At 37.3% G+C, this 15701-nt stretch overlaps 1 protein-coding gene across 1 annotated transcript; it reads left to right on the top strand.

The window, feature by feature from the left end:
• Positions 1-3749: 3749 nt before the first annotated feature.
• On the top strand, positions 3750-11916 carry LOC140238464 (gamma-aminobutyric acid receptor-associated protein). Its single transcript, XM_072318366.1, has 4 exons — positions 3750-4125; positions 7425-7503; positions 9857-9975; positions 10956-11916. Exons 1-4 carry the CDS (start codon positions 4036-4038, stop codon positions 11019-11021), a joined length of 354 nt encoding a protein of 117 aa, XP_072174467.1. The 5' UTR covers positions 3750-4035; the 3' UTR covers positions 11022-11916.
• Positions 11917-15701: the final 3785 nt, after the last annotated feature.

Below are 15701 nucleotides of genomic sequence, written 5' to 3'. Positions count from 1 at the left end.
CAGACAAACAAAAATTTAAGAATAATAGCTAGTTTTTATATAATAGCGCATTTCACACTTGTATCTCAATATCTCAAGTATCTCAATGCGCTTTACAGACTATTTATTCATGTACTCAAATGAGACAAAATATTAATAAGCTTTCTTTAATCTTAATAACCCCAACGTAATTTTTCTTTTCCCGTAAAAGCAACAAGAACAACAACAAAACAAATGAAACATAACTTTAGCAATAAAATGATTGAACTAAAATAAAATAAAAAAGGACTTGATGCACGCACAAATGAATTGTGTGGATCCAACCCGTTCGAGTCTATTTTCCGATGAATCGGTGCGATAAAGGGATTATTCGGAGAAAGAAAGAAAGCACGAAAGATCAGCAATGTCAGCTCATGATGAAAATAGTGAACTGCGGTCAATGAGGTATGTCATTCTAACAGGGCATCATCATTCTGTTGTTATAAGAAAGAGTCGATCGCAACAAAACAAGCAATAAAAGCCAAGATGGGTTTAAATTGCCTCCCGCAGTGGACAGGTGACGCGACTGTCTCACGTGACGGACGATCCCAGTGGACGATCTTCTACTTGCTTCTCTTGCAATTACCGCAAGAGGGCGTTTTAAAACACTCGACGGCACTGCTCGACTGCAGAGCTGCTCGACTGCAGATTTGAGCCTTCTCCTCGACTGCGATAATGGTGAATAGGCACCGTGGTAGTCCGGGTGAATGAGCAATATTTCGTAGTTCGACTTTGCGCATGAGCGCGCATGAGCAGGAAAAAAGAAAAAGAAAAAAGAGAAGGTAATTTTGCCATAACAGGCATCGATGATTTGTGATAAGAATCTGTGTCTGTCATGGTTATTGCCAGCACATCCACCTGACAGCAACTAAGCGTTCATTAAAGCCTATTTGGCAGCTAATTCAGAAGATAGTTTGTTACTGCATAAAGTGCATTGGCCTATAAAATAATGGATGCATTCGCGATGTTTGATGGAGAACCTTCTGTGGTCACCTGGTCGATGCAAATTCATTCTTTGTTTGAACATGACTTCCAGAAATTGTTACGTCAGGAAATCTTGTGCATTATGTCTCTTTGAACAGAGCGAATTGCGTAAAGAGCTGAGAGAAGAGAAAGGCAATTTTCCGAAAATGTGCACATGAGCTACTTACGAAATGGCATACATGTAGGCCTATTTTTATTGCTGTCACATCTTGACGAGGTTGGACATTTTCTTATTAAATCCCGTCCTCTTCAGAAGAGGTCAGCAAGCCTTTTAGACCTATATATTGATGCAAATCAACAATACCAAAAATAAAAATAAAAAACCCTGATAACAACTCTCATCAGAATTACTGCAGACCCCCCCCCCAACACACACACAATAATTACATCCGAACTATGAAATGAAACAAGATTCCCTTGATTCCCATCTGTTGCTTAAGATACATAAACGAAATCATTTTTAGCTATTAAAATTTCAAATACTCATAACTTAAACCTGCGTGTTTCTTCATAGGGACCTAATTGGCGGGAGGCTTAATACACACACGTAGCCATGCGATGAAATAATAGATATAGTATAAAAATATACTTTGCCTTGAGAGCTTCTGGTTAAAACTATGGGAAGAGGTAACTTTAAAAGTACCATTCCCGAAGTGAATATCTTTTTTTTTTTTTTTCATCATAGGTTTGAAAAAGGGGGGGGGGGGGGGGATGAGAGGCGAGAATTCGTTTAGTGGATGTGATGTGAAAGCATGCTCCTCCACTGACCGAAAGCTGCGAACGATGTCAGAACTGCTTGTTGATGTTCAGTGATTGACTGCATGCACAAAGCAGTGCGCAATGTCAGAATTGTTTTGTGACGTCACAATTGTTTTTGTTTTATTGTTTCATTGCATGGACGGTATGAAACAGTGCGCAATCCCATGTCAGAATTGTTTTGTGACGTCATATTTTTTAAAAAGAAATATTCTTGCCGATGTGTTTTTTGGATGGTACGATACGAAGCTGTGCGCAATTTCAGAATTGTTTTGTGATGTCACAATTGCTTTGTGACGTCATTTCGTAAATAGTACTCCAAGGAGTGTCAAAATTAATGCCAACATCGTGACATAACTGAAAATACCTGTAGACACTAATCCCGTGAATCTCTTTCAACCAATCACTAAACTAATAGGATACATTTTTTAAAATTCAAAATATAATCACACATATAGGGCCTAATCTCATTTTAGAATACTAGTACACGTTTGATGTTGCCTGCATTACAAGTTAATTATCCGCAATTGACAATACCCCCCCCCCAAAAAAAAAAATAAATAAATAAATAGAAAAGTGATTTCTTGCGATTACTTTTGTAAAGGTGTGTTTCCTACTCAATGCGATCATAATTATTTTGGCAACAATGTCCCTCTCGACCCAGGTGCGTGAGTAAGTTAGTGGCAATGGGGTTACACTATAAGTAGGCTCGACATTATGTCGGACCAACACCTATGGACATCAAATTTCATTGTCCGGTCATCAAATGTTATAGTGTCAAGCCTTGCTGTTATAGGGCAGGGAACTTTGGGAGGTCGATGACCTGGAAGCTGAAGATGTGTTCCTGTGGGTGAATAACATTGTGATTATCATGGTGGTGAAGGATATTATTATTACTAATGTCTCCCACCGTTTTCTCCTGAATCGCCGGCACTGTCTCTTACTGTGCAAGGGTCAGGGGAGTGTGTTATGTGAGCTAAACGTTAAATCTGCAGCCGGTCAGAAAACGTCGTTTCTGCAGTGACAATTACAAATCGAAGGGTACCTTATGTTATTTTTGAGCAGAGGAAGTTCTCCGTCATATAAATTTCTTGTTTCGGGAAAAGTTGCTGAATTTCTAAATGATTGTTTTCATATTATATATTTGGTTTTTTTCTGTGCCCCTTCAATTCTCTTACTATTTATTTTAAATAGGGTGTGTTATTTTTTTTTTCTTTAAATTTAAGCAGATATTGCATGATGAGTGATTGTAAGGTGAGTTGCTAGTTTCGTTTACTGGTCGGCAAAACCCGGCAGGGGTGGGATATTTTGTACTTCATAATTATATATAGGGTATGGACTTATTTGTCGGCTATTTAGGCCTATACTTGGCCTGAATAGCTCATTCGCGCAACTTCGCATTTGTCTAAGGATATGCCTATATTTCTCGCACATCACGTCAGTTGTCATGTTGAAATTGTTTTATCTGCAAAAGTTAAATTGACATATAGCCTAGCGTAATTTTTCAGCCTAGTGGTCGCATATCGTGTCAAAATGAGAGAAGAAAGGGCACAATGCATGCAGAATCGTCCGTTCCGTGATACGTAACGGAGTCACAATAATAAAACTGGTAAGAATAATCAGAGAAAATATGGATGTGAAGGGGACAGACAATAAGAGAAGGGATAGGAAGGTCCTGTCAAACTAGAGAGCTATAAAATTATAGCAGTTCCCACCTTCATGATTACAGCTATGTTTCTTTGGTGCCTAATTCTTCGAAGTGAAAGTCACCAAAAACATCAATTTTTGATCCTACTCGTGATGTGGTCTTTTGACATTACGCTTGGTCTATTTATAGTAACAGACCACAGCTGGCAACCGGCCGCTGTAGCGACTGTGTGTAGTGCATTTCGGGGATGTCCACATCTATGACGCAATCGTGGGAATCGCCTACATCACATGCAATAACAATATTCTTCCGCGTGTGTCGTAGAGAAAAAATAAACTTTCTCATTAGACAATATCCGTTAGAATTTAGGGCAGGCCACCTAATCTGATAAAGCTAGAGTGCAGTAGCACATAGCGAATGCTACACTAGAAGTCTAAAAGATATGAATGCAGTAAATTCATAGTGTTATCCCATTTTCACACCGGTGTGAAAAAACAGAGGGCAGTGGCATAAGCGGAGTAATTCAGTCGCCATTTTATCAACAAAGTGGATGTGCATGCAGATAGCGTAGACACAGTAATCCGACTCTGAGAATTACACTGAGTCCACTAATTTGAAAAATCCTCAAAATGAAGTGGTTGTACAAAGAGGAACACCCCTTCGAAAAGAGGAGGCAAGAAGGAGAAAAAATCAGGAAGAAATATCCCGACAGAGTGCCGGTAATGTATAATTTTGCGCACAGAGAGTGACTTGTTTAGGTTCTTCGTGCTGTTGAAAAAGCTTACGCGTAGTGTGGAGATTGTCCATGGGATATCACGTAGCCTACGTTTACGTCGCAGTGCATTGATAGTGCTGTTGTCATACAAAAACTGTAGGTCGTAACAATTGATGTATAGATCCTAAAATGTTTGTTGTTGTCTAAATACCTAATCAGTTGCTGCAGGCTGTGTGTCCACATCTGTTTAATCAAAATGCATGAAGATGCAGATGAGAACTTCAAGACAACAAGTCATAGGATTAGGATTGTAAACAGTACCAGCTCAGCTGACAAAAATGGTAGGAAACGGTACATTGACATTGCGTACTAACTACAAGTAGGCCTAGGTCCCCTATGACCATCGTAGGCCTTACGTGAGTATTGCATTGCAGTGTGATCGCAGGGTGATAAGAAGCTGAGTGAAATACTCGGTCATGGCCAAAATTTAAGAGGGAATTTCGTACAACAAGCCACCTCTGCTCTATTATGTAAGTAAGAAAGTAAATTTTAATAAATATCTGTCCTTGTATTAGTAAGACACAAATTTATTACCATTCCCTGCAGTCTACTGTTGATGTTGGTGGTTTTTATGCATTCCACAATAGACCTTATGCATATGACGTCACACGGTCTTACTAACTGAAGGGCGCCCTCCCTCAGAGGGCAAGCGATGCGTTGCTAGAGCGTGCTTTTACACGCGAGGCAATGGGCATTTACACACAACATCGGTGTTTCTTTTACTGTCTTTTCTATTGCATGTAATCTACAGCCCTAGATAGGGAAATTCAAGCTTGTATAGCAAAATAGACATTTGAGGTATGCATTGCACTCACCAGGTTAATGATATATCCAACATTTTGGCACAATTTTCATGAAAAAAGAGGCAACTACCAGCGGTAGTAACAGCTCATCAACCTACGAATCCGTTAGCCAATCACATGTGAGGTAGATTTCTACGTGTTTTTTACTAAAACACGTACCTCGCATGTGATTGGCTAATGAAATTCAAAATGGCGACATACATTCAGCGAACGGCGATGTTGCGCTATGGATACAAATTTCTGCGATATAACCTAGGAATTCTGTAGTTACTGTGAGTATTTCGATTGCACAATGTGAGAAAATTACCCAAATATTGCTGCATAATGTGTCATGTCATGTCAAACTTGTTTGATGGTAAAAAAAAACCTGCCACTAGCATGGGGACTGGCGGCGAGTGAGGCGATCGCCGCTAGCGCGCATAGGAAAAGCACATAACTAGCTGCACGCCTCTGCGATGTCAAGGACTTCGCTTGCCCTCTAAGATGGCGTCGCGAGAGGTTGTCAAGCGAGTGATGACGTCAATGCATAAGGTCTATATCAACTTCAGACCACGCTTTCTGTTCAGCCTAACTTCTTTGTGTACACACATAGATCTACATGGAAAGAATTAATTTATTTAATAAATAATTGAAATTTTATTGAAATATCATAAACCGATGTACAACTGTATACAAGAGGATTCCTAGGTACAGAAATGTATTCCTTAAACATGTAAACTCAAAAGGATTGTTACAGTGGGCTCCAGAGCACAGTAAGAAGTCAACATGAAAAGTGTTTCGGACGTAGGGTAGGGCCTACATAAAAAAGTGTACGTCCGAACACATATTTTTTCATTAATTAGAGATTATTACAAAATTCTTAAGTTTCACAGTTGAGAAGCAACAAAAACTTGCTTTGCGTTGAGATTTTGCAGTTTACTGGCATTCAAGTTTTTTTGTATGATTGAAAAAAGTGTTTTTGTTTTTGTTTTGGACGTACATTGAAATACAACGTAATGCATAAAATAAAAGTAAAGAAGACAACAAATTGTAACTTTCACATTCTCTACCCTACGGATATGGAAAAAGTGATTCATTACCTTCATATTTAATGATGTAGTGAGTTGAAAAGTTTTCTTTTCCTTCAAAAAAAAAAATCAAATGAAATAGTCCATTATAAAAGTAGTTCCAGAGGAGTTGTTAAATGGCTTCAATAAAATCACTCCTGTGACCTTGACCTTAGTTAAGTGCATTTCTAATTTATGTTTTTGAACAGTTTGAACAATTCCCATCAAAATGATGTACAATTTGTGGTGATAATTTCATTTTCAAAAATTAAAATTGACCCTCTGGTTGACATGGAATTGCCCAGGTACACTGTATGTAGCATCATAGGAAGAGCTCAACATCCCCAAGGTTGCTGCTTATTTGGATGTGCAATTACACACATTGAAAAAGTACAGTCAACCTTGCCTATCAAAAATTGAATCTATTTGGACTGAAGAAATAGCTTCGGCTTGTAGAAAATTTATCTAATGAGGGATTAAAATCAATATAGAGAGAAGAAGACTTGAAAAGACCTTCGACTTTGATAGGCGATTCGACTTACAATGTACGTGAGGTCGACTTAAAAGGGAAGGTAAACCCAAAGAGCAATGTGGATTGAGTGAAAGCAGCAACATTAGTAGAACACATCAGTGAAAGTTTGAGGAAAATCGGACAATTGATGCAAAAGTTATGAATTTGTAAAGTTGTGGTGTTGGAACCGTGGGATGAGGAGACTACTAGAGGATATGACGTATGAGTGGACAACAATACAAAGAAAATATAAAGGCAATTCAACAAAATTCACTTTTCTAGAATTATGAAAGAGCAATGGACCAACCGCTTTCAGAAAGCAGGGGGAATAATTGCTACCCTTAACATATGTCAATATCAAGTTGATGGAATTTGTAATTTTCACGAAAAATTGATTTTTGTAGAATTTTTTTTTATATTTGTAGATCTTGGTATTGTTGCCCACTCATACAACAATGTACGTCATAACCTCTAGTAGTCTTCTCATCCAGCGGTTCCAACACCCAAACTTTAAAAATTCATAACTTTTGCATCGATGTCCGATTTTCTTCAAACTTTCACTGATGTGTTCTACTAATGTTGCTGCTTTCACTCAATCCACATTGCTCTTGAGTTTATTTTCCCTTTAAGCTAGATTGACTGTACAGTGTGAATGGATTATTTATAGACCTTGTCCGTGTCAAAACATTGTAAACTGCATGTGTGTACGGAATTCTTGAAAACTGATATTTAAAAGCTAAAACTGAAGGGAGGGGAGAATACATTGTATGTCCAGTACCGGTATACAAGTTGTACCCACACATAAAAACTTATAACACGTATTCCAGAAGGTCTTGTGCAAATGTGTGTTACAGTGCATATGTCTCTTATTTTATTCTGTCAGGTCATTGTTGAAAAGGCCGCCAAAGCTCGCATTGGAGATCTCGACAAGAAGAAGTACCTTGTTCCCTCAGATCTGACAGGTATGTTTTGCATATGATCATTCTGCAATTGTGTCCAAATAGTCACTGTTTTGTGCAGTTAAAAATGCTGGAAAAAAAAAAAAAAGTGGTACAAGCCAAATACAATGTACGCTCTTGGGTGTCCTATCAGTAGGATCACAATCTACCAGTTTAGTGCTAAAATGTGCTCCATAAACTTTTTCACTGTCTTTCCATTTTCATGCAGCATCATGGGATATAGCGATTCTCTACATACAACGTATACCATAAAGTACTGATATAATGTATCAATAGTAACTCCCTGGAGGTGTTGCATACTGACATTGACAACCCCTCCCCCCCCCCCCCCCCCGCAAAAAAAAACAAAAAACAAAAAAAAAACAACAACAAACAAACAAACAAACAAACAACAAATACTTTGTGATGTCTCTCAAGGATGAGATAAAAAATGGTAAGTTTGTGTGGAATGTTGCTCAGCGACTCAAGATTGATAAACGTGCATAGAATGCATTGATGTGCATTAAGTGTTCAGACTTTATAATCATGACTTGGGTAAGTGTGTCACTGTCAGAGAGTGAATTCAAGTTTCTTTAAATAAAAAAAAATGAAATAAAAAAAAAAAATACATACATGTATATTGTACATTTGTATGTTGTAAAGAGGGAGGAGGGTACCTGTAATTCTTTTCAAGAGGTACAGCTGTAGATCTGTGTGTTTTAAAACAACAGTTTGTATTAAAGGGAGGTGATTAATTTCCCTACTCTTTCTTTTAGTTGGAAAAAAGGGGGGGGGGGGTGGCAGGGGGATAAAAAGTTATTTGTTTTTGATCTTACCAAGAACAGCTGCATTCAAAACTGCTTCCAGTTGTTGCCATCCAGATACAATGTACTATACAAACATTAAGTACCACTTGGTGTGGATGATTTGTAACTTTAGTTCCCGTACTCTGCAGCTCACATACAATGCTGTTTTGGTCAAAAGGTTGTGACATTTGTTAGTCTGTAACATTGATATCAAACAGCATTGATAAGTTTTTAGTCCTTTTGAAGTTTCAAAAAAACAACAACAACCATGAAGATACAAATGGATAGTTATTTATCGTCAGTAAAGTTGGATCTGTACATGCTACCAAATTATTGCTGCCATGAATGGTTATACTGTATAATGCCTTATGGTGTTTGCCTGCTGGTGTGCATCATGCATTGTCTTGCGTTTTCCTTCAGATGAAATCTTTTGTAGATAGCAATATTGGATTCAGAGGGAAGGTAGATTATAACAATCGATGTAGGCCTACTGGAATGAGAATCCATTTTGTTGCCTGTGTTTATTATGACAGAGTATTTGTATCATGTACAACTGTACATGTACAGACTCTGTACTCACACAGCTGTACATGTGTAATTGTACCTACTGTATGTGTACACAATGTCAGCAAATATGCAGCAAGGAGGTACAAATCTGGTTCCTTTTGACATGTGTCCTTGTGTGAACAATGCTGGAAAAAATGCAGTTTAAAAGTTTGACAAGCATGCTGTTGTCATTAGAGCAGTATATTCAGATGGTTCTACCTTCACCCTCAAAGTGCTACATGTACAGGTATGTGAATGAAATGTACTCACAGTGAAAATAAGACAAAGTGATCATTTAAGCAAACTTGGCAGTAAGTTTGATTGACAAACACTCAGTAGTAAATGTACAATCCAGCCAATGCTGGACAGGTCAGATTTAATAATTGTGTGGTACATGTGAGAACTTCCACCACAAAAAGAAAACAACTTGTAAGGATTTGACAGATTATGTTTCAGCAATAAGAATGATGTGAATATTTCAACTCATCAGTATTGGATATTGCTATCCAAGTAAAAAAAAAAAAAAAAAAAAAAAAAAAAAAAAAATGATGGGAAATCCAGTCTTCAGTTTCTATTTTAGGAAAAGGACTTTGAAGTTAAAAGACACAGTAACATGATCTACGTACACCTGTATGTACTCCTTTGTGCTGACTGTCTCTCTCCTCTGCTTGACATTTTAGGATTTGAGACTCTGGAGCAAACACTATGCAAAGGGATAATCGGATTATTCAGTGACTTTAATAGCATAGTACTGTACATATTGACTTCCAGAAGTAACTGTGACTTGCTTGGCAGACAGATTACAGAATATGACAGGTGTCATCTCTTGATGAAAATGGCCCTACAAAATGTACAGCTGTATTAGCACACATTTTTAGAGCTGTTGGATATGCACATGTATGCAGAGTGTAAAATATAGGGCTTTTTTTCTTTTTAATGGGTTTTGTGATGCATAGAGACAGTTTTTATAACCTGGCTCTATTTTCTAATCGATTCTTACCTGTATATATCTTTCCTTCGTACAGTGGGTCAGTTCTACTTCCTTATCAGAAAAAGAATTCAACTCAGACCAGAGGATGCCCTCTTTTTCTTCGTAAACAATGTCATTCCGCCAACCAGCGCAACAATGGGACAGTTGTACCAGGTGAGTTTTAGGGCGAGAATGGTGAACTCACCTCACCAGAGATTCTGCCTCAATTTACAGTAACTGAAAGCTTGTGGATCGATGGATTTATTATTTTTCAGTCAAGAGTAAATTGCACCCACGTGTTCATGAAGCTTAAACCTGCCTTCAACAGTTATAGAGTAAAAATGCTTTTATAATATTTCTTTTCTTAACAACTTTGAATGATCTGTACAATTTGACAAGTAGCATATCATCCTTTTGAGAGTCAAAAAAACGTTTTTGAATTTTCGCAACATTTTTACCTATGAAAAATTACACGTCAGCGTTGCCGTCAAATAACATACGAACATTATTTTGGATTACATTGAGGATTTTAACATTTTAAAACAAATTGTTATTTTTGCTGTTTATGATTGAATATATAGAGCTTTTAGCATATCTGTACATGTAGTGTAGGTGCCTATTGAGGTACAGGCCTACTGTATACGCCGTTATTTTCGCGTACAGATATTTTCGCAAATGACAAGGTCATAGACATTTTCGCGAGATGTTGTATTCGCGAATCGACGCCGATGCTTACGTTAATGCTCTATTAACAAAACGCATGGAGACAATTTTGCATGTTGTTGGATTTGCGATCCAACTGCAATTCGCGAAATTCGTGAAAATTAAACCCTTGCGAAAATAACGGCGTATAGGGTGCAAGGTCTTGTCACCCCAGATAACAATATGCAGTACACAATACATGTATGTGTTGTGTATTTGATTATATTTTTTATCTTGTAGTTCTTCAAATCAAGTCATTCTTTAGATTAGCAAAGAGTAAATATTCCACTGTAATAAAATCATGTTTTCTGTGTAGCCACCACAAGAAATAAGAGACACTTACCCTTCTTCATCCTGCCTTGTGCTGTTATGACCTCTGATTTTACATTTGTTTGTGTGTTTAAGTCCTATACTTGTATTTTCTTCTATTTTATTGCTTTCATTTTGAACAGGACCACCATGAAGAGGATTTCTTCCTGTACATAGCCTACAGTGATGAGAGTGTATACGGAGCATAGAGTGCAATCCACAGACTCTGCTGCTCTCACTTATTCTGTGCTTTGTCGACACACAATCATATTATCAATAATACACTGGACTAAAAGCGAAACAAAACAAAACAAAAAAAAAAAGCTTTAAGGACATGTAAACCTTAAAGAAGAAAAACAAAAGCGAGAAACAACCGTGAAATGAAAGAAGTCAAAATGGAAAGTGAGAAGCATGAACTGAAAAAATAGATGAATAAATAAATAAATAAATAAATAAATAAAGATCTTTGTGTGCTCTGCATAGAGAGTATGCAAAGAGCCTTTTTTTTTTTTGTCTTTTTGCCTTCGCACTGTGCTGGCAATAAAGGCTTTTTCTTTTTTTCTTTTTTTACTTGAAACTCTTATTTGTCATTCATCTAGAGATAGTGATATCAGCTTATCAGACTGTTATTCATCAACTATATTTTAATGTAAATAATGCAATATGTGTATACACTGTAATTATTATATGCATGTAGAATTTTGTGTAATCTGGTTTGTTGGTGCACTGTCTGTATTATAAGCGGATACATTGATTTTTCTGTCAAGATGAATTTTAGGTGCAGCCTTTGAGTACATGCATGCATGTACAATATGCTGTCGTGCAGTGTGAAACCATTACTGCTGTACCCCGTCACTGTAAAATAAGAGTGAATGAAAACTTGGAGGAAGTTTTGAGATCTTGCCTTTTATACCATGTATTGAAAGGTGTTGCGGGTGGGGGGTGGCAGTTAACATATTGCACAGTTTCAAGAAGCGTATCACGAAAGGTACAATATGTACTTCTGTGCATCACATTAAACCTGCAGTCATTTCATCTGAAGCACTTTACTGTGTTTGTGTTTTACATGTTCTGCTTTTGAAAGTGTTCAGAATCATTTACTCATCCCCAGTGATTATTATTATTATTATTATTATTATTATTATTATTATTATTATTATTATTATTATTATTATTTATTCGACCAGGTAAAGAATATAGGATACATATCATTAACATCACAAACATGAAACAAAAACCAGAATGAACATTACAAAGGATACACTGTACTGTACACGTTACACAAAATGAAAATAAAATGAATGGAGACTACATGAAGGTCAGGGCAAAAGTAAATACATTTACTATTGCCCGTAGGCATGTGAACCCACACATGTTGCCCCTAAGAAACATTTAACAATCATTAAAAGATTCAAGTGAACTGACAGTTAACCCTGGGATAAAGTAGATTAGAAACATGACTTTCCCTCATGTAATCTTGGTGTTACAGTGAATCAAACCTGACCACGGCTTTTGAAAGTTTTTTTTTTTCTTTTTTGTCCCCCCAAAACCCCTCTGTTTCAAAAGCAGCAAACAGTATACTTGTTTTGGTCCTTTGCATTCATATTGAACAAACAATGATTTCAAGAAGTGCACCTTTTTTTATTATTATTACTATCATTTTTTTTTAATAGAAACATAGAGTTAATTTTTACCATGTTGGTTCTGGTCCTGCTTTAGAGCTTGTATTGTTTCTGTGTATATTTTTAATACTGTACTTGAAAATTTTTTTTTCTTTTGTTAAGCTTGTAATAGTAAATAAGTCTGTTTATGTTATGAAATATTATGTGCGCATGGGCAAGCTAACGCAATGATGTGATGACACAATGTATTGTTACTTCAGCATACATGTAAAAAAAAAAACCAGCTTCAGCCTGATGTTGCATTGTGGGTGTTGTTGCTAATGTTGTGTGATTTTTGGAATCCCTCCCCCCCCCCCCTTCCAATCTTGCATAGCAGTATTCCATTGCCCTCAAGGTTTGCAATATGATAATGAAAGTCCTTTGGCCTTTTTTGTTAGTCCTGAGTAGAATCTTCATTATTTCAAAGAAATTTTATTATACGGAGGGTGGTTGGATTTTACATGTTACAGCCAAAAACTTGATAGATGTCGATTTCATTTTTTGATTTCATTTGTTTATTTATTATTTTTATTTTATTTTATTATCATTATTATTTTTATTGTATTTATTATCATTTTCTTTGGGGGGCATACTCACTGTTCATAAACTTTGTATATATAAGATGAGGGCTATGGGATTTACATTCTGCATTTGCAAGAGCTGGTAGAATTCTCAAATGTGGCATTACATGTATGCCTCAATCATGTGTCTGTATAAGCCATTACGCTTGAACATGCTACTGCAAAAGCCAAAGGTAAGTATCTTGAAAAGCTAGCACTTGGGGTACATGTCGTAGATAACAATGCAAATGAGGTAGCTAGACACTTGCATTGTACACGTACATGTCATATTCTTGGACTGTACAGATTGAAAACATCTTCATCCAAAAGAAGTTTAAGTATGTTGTAGAGGCCAAGGCTGTACTCCGTCACATACAGTGGTGTCTGAAGCTGGGACTTTGTATCCATTTTGTAGTTTGCAGCGGTGTATTGGAAAGTTTGACATTGTTGATTTATTGTCTCTAATCATTGTCAACCGCTGTGTGAAAACAAAAAAACAAAAAACAGAAATATAACCCCCAATATCAACCATGATTTATCGTTTTGATGATTTCTTCTGTGTTAAAGTCATTGTTAAGGGTACATGTTCAAAGTAGTACCAGTATTTTGCAAGAGAGATTTTGGAAAGGAGGATGAGTCGGCCCTTTGTCCACAAGATGCCGAGAATCCCACAGATTGTGCGTGTGTGTGTGTGTGTGTGTGTGTGTGTGTGTGTGTGTGCACTTACCCATAGTGGAAAACGAGGACACACACATAAACTTTACATTTAAACCGAGGACACGCAGAGAACCGAGGACGTCCTCGGTTCGCAGACCATTCCAAATGGTCTGCTTTTGCATGTAGGGGTACATGTTTGTAGGTCGTCAATTAGCATTATTGTAATAAGTCCTCAGTTGGATGGTAATAAATAAACGAGTCCTCGGTTGGCAAGAGTCCTTCTAAAGCCCACCGCACACTATACGACTCCCGACCTTACGACTGACAGACTTTGGATCCGAAATAAATCACAGTATCCTCGGAATAAACACCGCTTCAACGCTTGTTTATTTAAGATCTGGTCGTGGATCGTATAGTGTGCAGCGGTCTTTACTCACAGGTCCTCGGTTTCCCACCATAGACCCGTGTGTGTGTGTGTGTGTGTGTGTGTGTGTGTGTGTATGTTTACAATAACAAAAGTGTGTACAGAGAAAAGGTTGTAAATGTATACATAGTAAACAAGTCACTTGTATAGTCAACCTTGCTTAAGTCGACCTCGCATATAAAGTCAAATAACCTCTGTGCTTAAGGTCTTTTCAAGTCCTCTTCTCTTTATATCAAACATGTACTGATTTTAATCGCTCAGTCAAAATTTCATCGAAGTCATAGCAATTTCTTCTGTCCAAGTAGATTCGACATAATCGAGGCTGACTAATTGACACCAACTTTTCTGTGAATGTGTGCGTTACTGAAGAGCCATGACTTGGTTTGCTGTGTGTGACTGACTGGAATACTGCAATTGAATTTTCTTTGAAACAAGTTTATCAAGTTAACTATGGAGCATTGGGATTCTGTGATGCAAGGTTACAAATCATGTAAAACTGTCTCTGGTGAATTGCAGTGAGTGTGTGTGATACATGGGGACTTTCTGTACAATGTTATCTTTGCTAGAGACTACCGGTAATTTCCTTTGTGCTACTCTTGTATAGAAATGGGGTGGAGGAAGCAAACCCATACTACACATGCAAATCTCACATTCCCCTTCCACACCATCCTTCCCCCATTGCTTAAAAAGCAACAACAACAACAAAACACAACAAGCACACACACACACACAACTAAAAACCATCAAGCAAAAATGCTAGAGAACAAAGATCAATAATTGCCACTGATTGACAAATTGCCCTACATCGACGTAGATAACACTGATCAATTCAGTGCTTATCTACGTTGATGTAGGGTAATTTGTCAATCAGTTGCAACGAAAAAGATCTTGACAAAAGAATTTCATGAATTTAATAAAAGATTAATAAACGTCACTAGAATTTTGAAATGTAGTACAGTATATGTACTCTCTCTGGCAAGCAAAGGCAAAGGAAGTCATTAATTGCAGCAAATTTCAACACAAGTTGCCTTTGAAGAAAGGCCTAGCTACATATAACATTTGAGTAACTGCATAATTGCGTGCACAGGACATACAGTGCAGCAAACTTGTTTATTTCCAGTGGCAACCTACCTGTATACAATGTCAATGGCGCATTCAGATAAAACCTAAAGGAGTTAGACATGCATTGCATGGGCCAAGCACAGCCTGTGCAAGTTATGTCTGAGACACACACACCCGTCCTGTGTTGAACTTCATGTGTTTTCAAAGTCAAAGCTGATCACAGACCTTTATTACTCGTCTACATCATGATGCAACTTCAGCGATCCTTTGGCTCAATGTGGTAGACTTTTCTCACTACAAACTCCCTAAAACAGTCATTGCACCACCAACAATAAGTGGGGCAGAAATCCTTTAGGATAGAAAGAGTACCTTCACTTGTACATGAGATTTGTTTGGACAGCTCACGACATAGAATATCCAACCAAAAACAAACAATCACACAAAACATGATTCAAGTAACACGCACATCTGCCTAGCATTACCAGGGAACACAGACTGCTGTCATATATGTCTTGATTTTTTTGT

This window comes from Diadema setosum, chromosome 15, assembly GCF_964275005.1.
Source record: "Diadema setosum chromosome 15, eeDiaSeto1, whole genome shotgun sequence".
Classification (NCBI taxonomy): Eukaryota; Metazoa; Echinodermata; class Echinoidea; order Diadematoida; family Diadematidae; genus Diadema; species Diadema setosum.
Note: the sequence above shows the minus strand (reverse complement) of the source record. Positions and strands in the feature narration are given on the sequence as shown.